This window comes from Apteryx rowi, unplaced genomic scaffold (genome assembly GCF_003343035.1).
Source record: "Apteryx rowi isolate R43461 unplaced genomic scaffold, aptRow1 scaffold_27, whole genome shotgun sequence".
NCBI classification, from domain to species: domain Eukaryota; kingdom Metazoa; phylum Chordata; class Aves; order Apterygiformes; family Apterygidae; genus Apteryx; species Apteryx rowi.
In genome coordinates, this window is record NW_020449085.1 from 2,937,039 (window position 1) to 2,949,628 (window position 12,590).

The 12,590-nt window shown below is 61.9% G+C and overlaps 1 protein-coding gene across 1 annotated transcript in view; it reads left to right on the forward strand.

Moving 5' to 3' along the window:
- Positions 1-10,948, forward strand: part of CUNH15orf39 (chromosome unknown C15orf39 homolog) — a 12,450-nt gene extending 1,502 nt beyond the window's left edge. Inside the window, exons 2-4 of the mRNA XM_026068371.1 lie at positions 2,859-6,408; positions 8,490-8,523; positions 9,361-10,948. Coding sequence (XP_025924156.1) covers positions 2,919-6,408; positions 8,490-8,523; positions 9,361-9,364 — 3,528 coding nt within the window. The 5' untranslated portion in view covers positions 2,859-2,918 and the 3' untranslated portion in view covers positions 9,365-10,948. The remainder of the gene's footprint in view (positions 1-2,858; positions 6,409-8,489; positions 8,524-9,360) is intronic.
- The last annotated feature ends 1,642 nt before the right edge of the window (positions 10,949-12,590 follow it).

The following is a 12,590-nucleotide window of genomic DNA, read 5'->3' on the forward strand; positions in this document are numbered from 1 at the left end:
CAGCCGGGACAAGCCACCTCTGCGTGCCTCGAGCCGGGGGGACCTCTCCCCCGCTTGGTGGAGCAGGCACTTTGTGGGGAAAACGTTGGTTTTTCTTTTTTTCCCCTTTTTTTCCTCCAGTCTTTTTCAATTTGGGAAGCATTTTCCCTGGATCCCAGGGTAGATATGGATGGCAAATTTAACTGGTAATGGATATGTTGGTGATACCCGCTAGCCTCCCAGGGATAAAGCTCTGGCCAGAAGGAGACCTCTCAGAAAGCATGTGGTGTCCCCAGGAGCTGAAGGACCCCGTTTCCTCGGGGAGCTTATTCTGAGGGGTATAAAAGGAAAACTGGTTTAATTCTCAACCGCAAGGAAGAAATGACCAAAGAGTCTTTCTTCCTGCGGCCTCTGACACACCAACAAATTCGAGAAGGTAGATTCCTTCCTGGAAAGGGAGAAATAGTTGAAGTTTAAAAAAGGACATCAGAGGTTGGTCACCCGCCTCGATCACGACAGAACYGCTGCTTTGAGGCAAACAACCCGGTTTGCCTCCCTTTGCTGCGGCAGGGGGGCAGGGGCGGGGAGGGGGCGTCTCAGCGTGGCAGCCGGCTGCCTGCCTGAGCCACCGGCAGGGCTGGGCTGGCAGCTGCCTGCAGATGTCCCCCGGTCCACGCTCCCTCTCGGAGCCACGTGCCGGGGAGACTGATGTTCCTCTCTGCTAAATCCCCCCTGGGCTGGGGGTATTGCAAGGAAACCACCTTTTCCATTGCACGCAGAGGAAGCCTTCTTCAAGATCCCTCTTCTTCAAAGCAAAAAAAGGAAATCCTTGTGCAGGTTATTGCGAAAATCCCCCTTGCTGCGGCCAGGGGCAGCACATCTGTGTGGGCCACCCCCTCTCCGTGCCAGGCATGGGACCTGGGCGGCGGTGCTGTCACACAGGGCCGACCTCGGTGGCGTTGGGTCTCCCCGAGAAGAGCTGTCGGTGCTGTGCGGGGCTGCCCGGTCCGGGGCGCGAGGCAGGAAGGGGTGGCTGGTGGAAGCGTGAGCCCCGTTACTGCTTGCAAATGCATGTGCAGGGCTCTGCCTGCGCTCACGGAGCCGGCCGGAGCAGCCGCTGGGCTGCGGCGGGACGGCCTCTGGGTGGGCTCCGGGCTGGGCGCAAACCTCACCGCAGAGCGGCGTCACCAGACCGGGTCCCTTTATCTACCCTAGCAGGTCTACCGAGTTATCTGGTCTGCTTCCCCTTCTGTAGACAAGGCTTTTATCTTATCTCCGTGCTCTCTTGCTCCATTTCCCTCTTTGCTTCTCCACTAACTCTTGCAACAGAAAGTAGAAAAAAGGGGGGGAATGGACACCAGATCCCACGGGAGGGGAGACGGTGCGGCGAGCCCGTCGGTGGGCTGGGCGGATGCTGGGCCACGCTGGGCCGTGCTCGGGGGATGCTCACGGCTCGGGGGATGCTCGCGATGCCCAGGGGATGCTCAGGTGACGCGGGGGCGATGCTCAGGGGTTGCGGGGCAACGCTCCGGGGGATGCTTGGGTAGTGCTCAGCAGGTCTCGGGGGAATGCCGGCAGGATGCGGGCGATGCCAGGGCGATGCCGGGGTGATGCCAGGGCGGCGCRGGCCGCGCAACGACGGTCTGGCAGCTCCACCTGCTGGCACGGCTCTGCTCCCGCCTGCGGCTGCCCGCCCTGGGCCCGGCCCCACCGCGGCGGGCAGCAGCCCCACGTTGGAGGAGAGCCCACCAGGGCTGAGCTAAGGGCAGGCAGGCCACGGAGGCAGGAGCCTGTGGGCAGGGCGAAGGAGGCTGGCGAGGAGGAGCGAGGCGTGGGAGGTGGCGATGGGAGCCACGGGACGTTCCCTSGTGGGAGATGGTCTCTCCGGGCTGCTGCATGGGGAAGAGCCTCAAATTACCCTGGAAGGTTAAACTGAGCTGGGGATTTTTTGGCACTGTTGGACTGACTTAGGTTTTGCATCCAGCCACAGCTCCTGGCTGCCTGCTCGAACCGGGAACGGTCTGGGCAGGAACGGAGGCAGCTTTGGTCTGCCCGTCCAGAAGCCAGGCTGCATTTGTACCTTGCCACGGGCATCTTCTGCAACCTGCTGGCTCCTCACCTCAACTGACCTGGCTTTGCTCCCTGGAACAGACATTCCTGGAGGCTTTGAACCAGTCTGCCAGGAGCTTTCCAGAGTGACCGTGTTGCAGCCAGAGACGCACGGAGAAATGCTCGGCCAGCGAGCCAGGCCCCCTYGTGCGCCGAGAGCTGATGCCTTGGCTCATGCATGGGTGGCCCTGCCAGCCCCACGGGGAGGTGTGCACCTGCCTTTTGTGCTGAGGAACAAATGTTGCTTCTCAGTTGGGTTTTTTTAAGGTGACTGCAAGTGCTAGGGTCTCTGCCAGGTGCTGGGGGAATGGGAGAAGGGGATCGGTCCTGGTTGCCCTTGCCAGGGACTGAGCGCTGGACCAGCAGGGCTTTTCGTGGCCGTCCTCCTCTCCGGCTCTATCCCTGCGCTGTCTTCATTAGCCTCGCAGCGAGACGCTGACTGCAAATGAGTAGGGAAAGCTGCGGGTGAAAACCGGCGCGCTTTCTCTGGCCGGCGTGGGGGACTGTGGCTAAAGCTGCGGTGGCCGCTCGGTGCTGGCACGGACTGTGCGCCGGGGCCGGTAGAGCTCGTGCTGGCGGATGGGGGCACAAGGAGGCCCATCCTCGATGCTGTTCCCCTGCGCGCTGTCCGGGGTGGGAAGGGGGCGCGCTGCTCCGAAACGCCCGCGCAAGCTGCCCCTCGGCCCCGGGAGGCTCGCGGCGGGTCCGGGACTTGCTCTGCTTGCATCGAATAACGAGCGTGCCTGTGGTTTCCTCTCTCTCCCCTTCAGGAAGGCCAGCCAACCTCTTCCGTCGCACRCCCGGGTCAAGACGCCGGCAGCAACCTATAGATGGCCGGGAAACGGCACCTGGAGTCTCTGGACCCCGTGATTTTCAACAAGCTACCTCGGCTGGAGCCCGAGCCGGGCCTGGGGCTCCCCGCCAGCCTCTGCAAAGCGAGCCCGTTGCCCCCTCCCGGCCCCGAAAGCCACTGCAGCTACAAGGGCTCCTACTTCGCCTGCCCGCTGCCGAGCCACGATGGCCCCGAGCCGCTGGCGCGCTGGAGCCCGGCGGCCGCCTACCTGCACTACGCCGGCAGCGCCGTGGGGCAGCCCCTGCGGGCCGAGGGGACGCTGGTGAACTGCCTGCTGTACCGGCGCGAGGCCGAGAGCCTGGGCGCCCGGCTGCAGCCCCCCAGCGCCGAGAAGGGCAAGGACAGCCTGGTGCGGGAGCTGCTGATGGCGCGGGAGAAGTGGGCCAGCCAGCTGGGCGCCCCGGACCCGCTGGCGCCGGCCCCGGGCCTCCCGTTCCCGCTGAAGAAGCCGGTGGCCGTGCACAAGGCGGTGGCTCCGGCGGGCTGCGCCACCCTGGCCGTCCCCAAGCCCGTCTACAGGGCGCCGGTGTGCTTCGTGGAGCCCAGGGCGCCGCCGGCCCTGGCGACGCGGGCGGACGGCCTGCACAAGAGGCCCGGGGAGGCGGACTGGGCTCTGCCCGCCGCAGCCGCCGCCAGCCACCCGCCGCGCCGCGCCGAGCGGCCCGAGAGGGGCCCCCCCGCGGAGCCCGGCCTCCTGCCGCTGCACCCGGGCCTGGCGCTGCCCGCCAAGGACCCGCCGGGCTCCGCCGCCGGCTTCTCGCCCTACTACGCCGCCTTCGAGAAGTACGGGCCCCCCGCCGGCGCGCCCTTCCTCGAAGCCAGCTACCCCGCCGCGCGCCACCCCGGGAAGGGCCCCGAGGTTGGCGGCGGCAGCGGTGGTGGCCTGAGGCAGGACGCCTGGTCCCAGCTCCGCGCGCCCGCCGCCAGCCCGCTGCCCCGCTCCCCGGCCCCGGCGTACCGGGAGAGGCCGCCAGCCTGCTACCCGCACGCGCCCTACCCGCTGCCCCTCCACAGGCCGGCCCTCCTGTACCACCCGGAGGCTCCCGCGCTGGAGAAGCCGGCGAGCGCCCTCTCCTCCGTGCCTGGCAGCTACAAAGCGTTCGGCTTTCCGGCCAGCGGGGACCCTCAGCCCTTTCCTAGCACTTACCTGACGCCTCAAGTGCCGCGAAGCTACTTTGCGGGCCCGCTGGAGAGCTACGCRCCTCGGGCGGCCGGCTCCGGCGCGGTGGCCTCGCCGCCCTCCAAGGCTGCGGCGCTGCCCAGGGAAGCCGAGCCCCCGCGGCGGCCGCCCGCCTGCAAGGTGGACTTCCCGCAGCCGAGCCCCAGCTTTGCCTTCGGGCCCCCCGACGTGGCCTTCTACAGCGCCTCCTTCGCCGGCACGGAGCCGCCGCGCGAAGGGCACGGTGACGGCCGGGCCGCTGCCCCCCACGGGGCTCGGGCGCCCCCGGAAAGCTCCCGCAGGAAGGCGGTGGCGAGCCAGAACAGCGCTTTCCAACCCGTCTGCGCCCTGGACAAGCTGCCCCAGGGCTCCGAGAGACTCTTGGAAACGTTTCCCAAAGGGGAACTGGGCTACAGCTTGGACTTCTGCCCAGCGGCAAAACCCGCCGCGCAGGAGCAGGACCCTCCTTACCTGGAGAAGAGGAGGGCGAGCCTGGCCCTCAGGGAGAGCACCCACGGCGCCCGGGGGGCTCCCGAAGCCCCCCCAGCAGCTCCAATCGTTATAGCTGACAGCCCGGTCCCCCACCAGCATTTGGGGAAGGGAGAGGCCCCCAAGGTCAAAGGCGTAGCCAAAGAGCTCGTTCCTTCTTCTCAGGTCGCGTCCCCAGACAGTAGGCTGAAAGACCTGCAAAGTGGCGAGATTTCCCCTTCGTCCCCACCTATGCCGGTTATCAACAACGTCTTCAGCTTGGCACCTTACCGAGACTATCTGGAAGGGTCCGAAGGCTCAGCCGAGGTCCCCTTCTCAAAGGACCATCCAAAGGTAGATACCCCGCTCCGAAACGCAGCGAASAGCTTGGGAAGCAAGGACTCTTTTAGGTCTCCATCAGAGCCAGCTGCAGTCAAGGATATCTCGGAGATGTCCAGTGTGCTGCCTGCTGGGAAGGAGGCCAGCCAGGCGTTACAAGCAGGGAACGGCGTGGTTYGGAGCTGCAAGTCGATGGCTGGCGAGGGGGGCAGCTGTCACAAACAGGCCCCCGAGAGTCACAAAGCAAGGCTTCTGCCCTGTGACCGGTTGGCAAAAAGTAACCCGGGACCTCAGGGTGGCAGCCTGAGCGGTCCTGGAGGGGCAGGGGGCAGGGGGCCAGCCCCCGACGGGGTTGTGTTGGATCTTAGCTTGAAAAAGAGACTAATGAAACCGGGAGAAACCCAAGGCCCTGCTGGCCACGTGAAGGGGACATCTGAAGGAGAAGATGCAGCAGGAGAGAAAGAGGAGCCACCCAGGAAGGTGGAGACAGGAGAGGGAGCCAAGGCTCAGACGTTACCGTTGTTGATAGAGGTTGGGTCTGGGGACAAGAGCAATTTCCAGAGCTCGGCCACCTTCATGTTCAAAAAATACAAGATCTTGAAATCCCTCCTGCCTGGCGCCGTGCCCCCGGGCCAGGCTGCCAGACCCCAGGCCATGCAGCCCAGCCCACCAGCAGTGGCTCCATCTGGCAGCGTCCCCGCGCCGCAAAGTCCACACGCGTCGCCACAGCCCCACAGCCCCCCCGTGCCGCCTGCGCTCCACGCCGACCCCCAGCCCAGCACCTCCGTTCTTCAGGTGACTTGCCTGAACCTGAAGCTCCCCGACATTTCAAAGCCCCTGCTGCCCAGCGCGCCGGAAGCCCCCCGCACGCTAGGAGAGGACAATGTCTCGCTGCCCAGCCACTGTGAATCTCCTGCCCAGCAGACCTCCGCCAGCCAGTATTTCACTGCCTTGCACGCCTCTCTCTGCAACGTTATTTCATGTTCTGTGTCTGGGTCCTCCCCGGAGCTGCTCCAGGAGTGGCTGAAGAGGGCAGAGCCTGAGGAGGAGCTCAAAGAGATGCCCAAATCTCCCCCCAAACCCAAGAATGGTTCCAGGCTCTCTGAGCCCCAGAAGCCCACCAAAGGCAAGGAGATCTGGCTGGCTTTCAAGGACGTGGCTGCTCTCCTCAGCAAGCTCCTGTCTCAGCTGGAGACCTTCATGTTCACTCGCAAGTGCCCCTTCCCCCATGTGGTTCGGGCGGGTGCCATCTTCATTCCCATCCATGTGGTGAAGGAGAAGCTCTTCCCCAAGCTCCCTGGGGCTTCTGTCGACCAAGTGTTGCAGGAACATAAGGTGGAGTTGCGCCCGACCACCCTCTCGGAAGAGAAGCTTTTGAGGGACCTGGAGCTCAAGAGCTGCACTTCCCGCATGCTGAAGCTCCTGGCTCTGAAGCAGCTTCCCGACATCTACCCAGACCTGCTGAACCTTCACTGGCATGACTCTGTCAAGCAACAGCTTGGTAGGTAGCTTAGCTTCTCCCCAAGCCCTTCCCCACCCCTGAGATCCTGCTGCCACGGGGATGCTACCGCTCCTCAGGAGGCAGCTACCTGCTGCCAGAAACCAGCATTTCCCATGTGGAGCTAACGAGCAGAGACACCAAAAATAGCACCGATAGTCTATGCAAGGAATTAGTAATGAAATAAATCCAGTGCTTTGTTCTTCCTTCCCTGAGTTCTCTTCCCCACTGCTTCTCATTAGCTGACCAAGGTGAATTAGTTTGTAGAAGTGTTTCCTTTCCGAGAGGTCCCACTGCCACGGTCCCTGTCTGACTCACTCGGTGTCACAATCGGGTCTTTGTAACCACCCTCCGCATTTCTATGGAAATGATTTGAACTTGCAGTTCCTGAATTGTGAAATTTCCTGGATGCGTTGGGCAGACGATGCCGCTGGCCCAGGCTGGAGTCTGCTGCTCCTGACATATTGCAGCTCTGACGGTGATGGAAGGCAAGGGAGGGCGATTTACCGCAGAGCAAAGTTGTTTTTTTTTAACCAAAGTTGGCCTCCACATGGCAGGGATGCTGCAAAAACCACCCAAGGCTTTAGGTGATCTCCCAGGTGCTTCATCTCCTGAGGGCTTCCTTGACCTACCAGATAGGGCACTGCCTGCTGTGATGGACAGAGCCCTGGCCAGGTGTCCCAGGGCAGGCACTCCGAAACCACGAGACCTGCCAAATCTCTGGTTGTTCTTGGAAAGCCACCGTCTCAGACGAGAGCGGATCCAGGCCGGTGGTAGTGGCAGCAGTTCCCAGGCGTGCTTGCGGATATCTTACTGTACCTCTTCCAGGAAAACTCCGACTGCATCTGCCTCCCAGATGCTGGCGGACAGGGGGAAGTTGTGTAACTTCTTGGCAAAGGAGCTTTTGTGGTCTTGTGCGTTGGCAGCGGTAAAACTCATACCGGGAATTCGCGGCTCCCCTGAGTGCTGTCAGGAAACGCCTGCCGGAGTGGAGGGGCCTTTGCCACTGCAGGTCCGTCCTGCGTGGCACAGCTGGGGGAGCGGAGCTCTCCTCCCTGGCTGCTTTCCCCGTTGTGCTGGCTGCCGAAGGAGGCCGCGGCGGCTGGATGCAAACCTGCAGCCGTTGGGGATGGTTTTGCTCTCCTCTCCCCCTTCCTGCTGCTCCCCCTGCAGACCTTACATCTGCCATTTCAGAGGTGTGAGCTACCCGTCACGGATGTGTTTGCAGGCATGTTCAGAAGAACGGACTTGGGGGACAGAGGAAGGCTGGAAAGATGCTGAGAAGCAATGGGAGCAGGCAGGGGGAGGGCAGCAATGGGGGCAGAGAAAGCAAAGGTGGGATTTCCGACCCCAGCATCACGGGGGAGAGCGAGGCAGCTGGCCCTGCGGCAGCGCTGCTGCCAGCCCCCAGGCGCTGGGGAAGCACCTCCGAGCGGGGCTGGTGCGCAGGGAAGTCCGTGCGGGTTCCCACTTCGCCTCGGCACGTAGCGCCTGGTGAAGGCCTGTGGTTGCTGGTCCTCCTTAGCTCAGCTCCCGGTGCCCCAGAGCTCGCTCTGGCCATGACGGAGGGCGAACAAATCGCTCCCGTTTGCCAGCCACGAGCTGAGCTGTTGGGCCTGTCCCCCCTGAGACAGCCACAGCCCCTGGGTCTTCCTCGTCTTCCTCCCTGTATTGCATTCTAGCTCCTGGGCTGCGGAGAGCCACGTGCTCCAGCTTGGCCCACCAACGGGCTGTGCCCACGCGCTGCAGGGCAGAATATTTAGCCTCTTCCCCCGCGTTGTGGAGGGAGAAGTCTTGAGCTGGGCGTCRATGGGGGAGCCAGGGGAGCGGGGGGCTGTGGAGGTGCCACCGTTGGAGGCAGAAGTCCTAGAAGCAGCGGCTCCAGAGGTCCTAGGGCGTGGGAGGCTCGGGAAGCCCGCTGGAGGCGTCGCAGCGTGCGCGCGGTGCGCTGGAGCGAGGCCGACGGCCGCTCCCGAGCGTCTCATCTCAACGGCGTTAGCGCTGACCGCCCCCCGTGTCCGCTCCTCRCCCTCGTCCCCTTTGCTGCTGCACGAGACGACTACCAACAACTTTATTTCTTGCAGGTTCAAGTTCACAGGCTGGCCAGCATGCCTCCAAGTAGGTAACTGTTCGTTGTGCATGTTTATAAAAATATATTTCTATATGTGTAAGCCGTCACGGGAGGGAGCCGGAGCCTCAGTGAGCTTGCGGTGCTTTGGCAGGATCCACCCGGCTCCTCGCGCAGGGAGCCGGGTCTGTCCCCCTCCTCCTGAAAAATCCCAGCAAAAGGGGTCTCCGAGGGGGCTTTGGGGACCTGCGTCCTGTCATCCCAGCCCGATCGCTCGGAGGAGACAGCCCCATGCGGAGGGGCTGGCTGCACCCCTGCTGCTCCCGCAGTTCAGGCTCCCCCCCACCTGGCTCTGCCGGGATCTGCTATGGACCACGACTGCCGCTCTCCCAGAAGGGGTTTTCTGCCCTCACCAGTCACTAAGGACAGAGATTCGTGGAGCAATTTGAACACGATTAAATCTGACGGAGCAGGGAGAGAAGCAAACCAAACCCAGCAGAGCATCATTTCCCGGCTCACTGACATGCAGAGGTGATGCTTTGACAACAATAGTTATAAAAAAACAGAAAAACCAAAGCCCAGCCCACCAGCATTGCCCGCACTGGCAATCAGTACCGGAGCCACGTTTTTCCGTGCTAATAACGGATTGCGGCATCACTGGAGCAGCAGCATCCTTCCGCTTTGCCGGCGTAATGGGGCACTTGCAGCAGGGCTGGGGCTCGGTGGGGCCGGGGGGCCGTGCAGGGACACCGCGCGAGGCCGGGGGGCCGCGCCGTGCCTTGGCGGAGGGCTGCGCTGGGGGGGGTCAGCCGGGCGGTCCGTGCACCCTGGGGGCACGTGGAGGTGCGGCGCCGACGTCCCCAACCCCGTGCTCTCTCCTCCCCTAGGTAGGGCTGACATGGAGACACCAGGAGCCGACGGCGAAGCAGTGGCCACAGGCGGCACGAGGGCAGAGGAGGCGCTGGGATGGGGCTGAGCGCCCGCCCACGTCCTCAAGGGGAAGCGCAGGAAGGGGAAGCTTCCCGCCACCTCCGGAGCATGGGGCCACCGCGGACACCGAGACGAAGCGGCCGTTTGCTGGGAGACCTCAGGGAAGAGCTCCGGCGAGCCCCCGGGGAAGACGCCGTCTCCCTGGGCTTGCGGCCGAGCCGGGTRCTGTGAAGGAGCCCTGCCGAGGCAGCGAAGTGCGACGGCGAGCCGGGGGCAGCACGACGCAGGGGCGCCCCGGGGTGATGGAGCGCGTCCCGTCCGCTCCCCCGAAACGCGCCTCTCCCGCCTTGCGCGCGCCGTTCCCAGAAAACACCCCTGCCTGCCGGCACCCTCCCGCTTCCCAACCTCACAAGCGCTACAGAGACTGGGAACAACATTGAAAGGTGGGGAAATCGCGACTTCCACAGTTACAGGACTGACTTTTTTGTTGTTTTAAACGAAGACATTTTAAAAATGTTATGGAATTACCTTTATAAGGAGCTGCTGCCTTCAGGTCACGTGTTTTTTTTTWAAAAATAGTAATTTATACTTGTCTTTTTTTGTTTATTTAAACTTACGGCTTCACCTCTTTACTATGCTGGACCAAGGTGGAGCGAGAGATGCTGTTCTGCTTGAGAGGTTCAGTCCGGGATCATATCCAAAAGAAGCTTCAAGAACGTCTTTAAAGACTATTAAAGCTAACAAAAACAACCCCCAGAACTGTTACAGYGCAGAGTCCGGATGTCCTAAAAGAAAACTTAAGAGATGTGTATTTGGTGGTGATCCTTTATACTTGACGAAGAAGCGGCAACTCTTCGGTGATGGGCGATGCCATTGCACGGAGACGGAGGGGAAGGAGAGGGGACCGGTGCTGCGAGACCTTTGAAGAGGAGATCGTTTCTGTCCCGACATGTTTTGGGGCGCGGGGGTTTCCCCGAGCCGCTGCCATGTCRCCAGCTAAGAGCGGATGTACTTGCACTTGCCCAGTCGGCCGAGCGCGGCTGGCTTTTGCCTGCTGCAGATGTACAGACCGGAGCAGAGGCCTTAAAAACTCAACACTCAGGTGTTTCCAGCTGTTGCAGGGAGTGGAGGAACAAGTTGAGGAGATTTTTTTTTCACTACAGGAAGTATTTATTTTAAACTAAAAAAAGAAAAAAAAAACCCAAACCGTACCATAGACTCATCTTAGCCAAATTTTGTGTTTTCCACCTTGGGGAGGCAGTCGCTGCTGCTGCATTATTTAGTGCAGGGGCATTTTTGTTTTCCAATGGGACGTACTGAGCACGCAGATGCCTGGGAAGTTGGGAGCACTCTGCTGTTCTCCTTGCTCTCTCTTGCCACACAGAGTCTGCAAGTAGCGTTGTAAAGCAATTCGGAAAGCCGTGTTTGTTAATAATATTGTAATTTTTTATATATATAAAATTCCCAGGAAGAAAGTTCCTTCACTTTATTTAAATGTTTTGTAAGAATATGAGTTTTAAGAGGTGCCTCACCTAATTAAAGTGTTTTTTGGCTCGTTTTGGGATGCCTTGCTTTGGTCTCTGCTTGCCAGCGCGGCCGGGGGCAGCTGCCTCGCGCGAGGCTTCGCCCGGTGCAGGCAGGGAGGGAGCGTCACCGTCAGAGCCGGCGATGGGAGCAGCGGGCATCTGGGACTTTTCTGGGGACAGAGGCAGCCCCAAATCGGCAGGCTGCACCACTGCACCGGCTGGATGCACTCACGCTTGCTTTGCTGGGGCTGAGCCCCAGGTCCGATATGCTTTACCTTGCATGCAACGGGCAAAAAGCGATCAGTCCGGTCCCTCTTGCCGGAGATTATCGGCAGGGAGGTGGATGCGGGGTCCGGCCTGCTGCGGGTGCCGGTGCCTGGTCTATGTGGCATCCCCGGGAGAGCGCAGAGAGGCACCCGCGGGGCTCGAGCCGCTGCCAGGCACCGGGTGGCGGGGCGCAAGCCCTGACCGCGTGACCCAGGGAGGGACAGGGACGAAGCTGGGCTCCATCCATTGCAGCTGCCGACCAAGCCCCCACCTGCGGCACCGGTGTCGGTACCAGTCTGTGCCTGCCAATGTCAGCGTTGGACCCCCACGAAATGCTGCCCCGCTGCTCCTTCCCCCGGCAGCCCCATGCCGTCCTTGCCTCCCTCCCACCACACCTTGCAGCGGGCAGAAGCACAASATTTTCATGGTCTCAAGAGCCAAATACCCCAAGCCACGTTTTTCAACCCAAATTAGTCGGGCAGCAGCAAACAGTGCTGTTGCCACCCGGCAGCTCTCGCAGGGGAACGGCGCGAAGCCGCACAGGGCTGCAACCCTCCGCCAGCCACGACGCTGCACGCGTAGCAGAGCAGATGGGAAGCACCCAGCTATTGCTCACCAAGCCTCCGCTCCGTGCTTGGAGGCGCTGCGGGTGCCGCCGAGGGAAAATCCAGCACCCAGGGTGGCTAAATCAGCTGAAAACCAAAGAGCCGATGGCCACCCCACTGCTATTTCTGCTCTGCGCTTTCTCCTCCCCAGAGCTCATCCCTGCTGCTCCATAGCTCCCTCGCAGCTGCACAGAGGCTCCCTTTCCTTCCCAATTCCTTGCAGATAAAAGGGGAGCAGCAGCACGCGACTGCCTTTCAACCCCTGCTCTGTGTTTGCATCCCAAACGATGGGTAAACATTTCTCTTCCTACCCCCTTGGGGCAAATACAGCATTTTGAAGGGCAGCCATGGTGTCTGGGGACGGTGCTTGGGGAGCAACCCGCCTGCAGAAACAGGCAGGGAAAAYCCTCCATGTGCCAAGGCTTAATGAGGAGCGGAGGGAAGGGGGGGACAGGCAGCTGTGCTGGGAACAGTGTCACCTGGGGAAGTGCGAATGGGTGAGTGGCTTAACGGGGCTCAGCTGGAGCCTGGCCTGCCCGGCCACGGGCAGGGAAAGGAGATAAAACTGCAAGGCTGGGGTTGGGATTTGTGCTCTCTCCTCTGCCTGGGTGCTGCCAGGTAGGAGCATGCTGGGTCACTGGTGGGCTTGGGATGGTGCTGTGCTGTGCTGTGCTGTGCTGTGCTGTGCTGTGCTGTGCTGTGCTGTGCTGTGCTGTGCTGTGCTGTGCTGTGCTGTGCTGTGCTGTGCTGTGCTGTGCTGTGCTGTGCTGTGCTGTGCTGTGCTGTGCT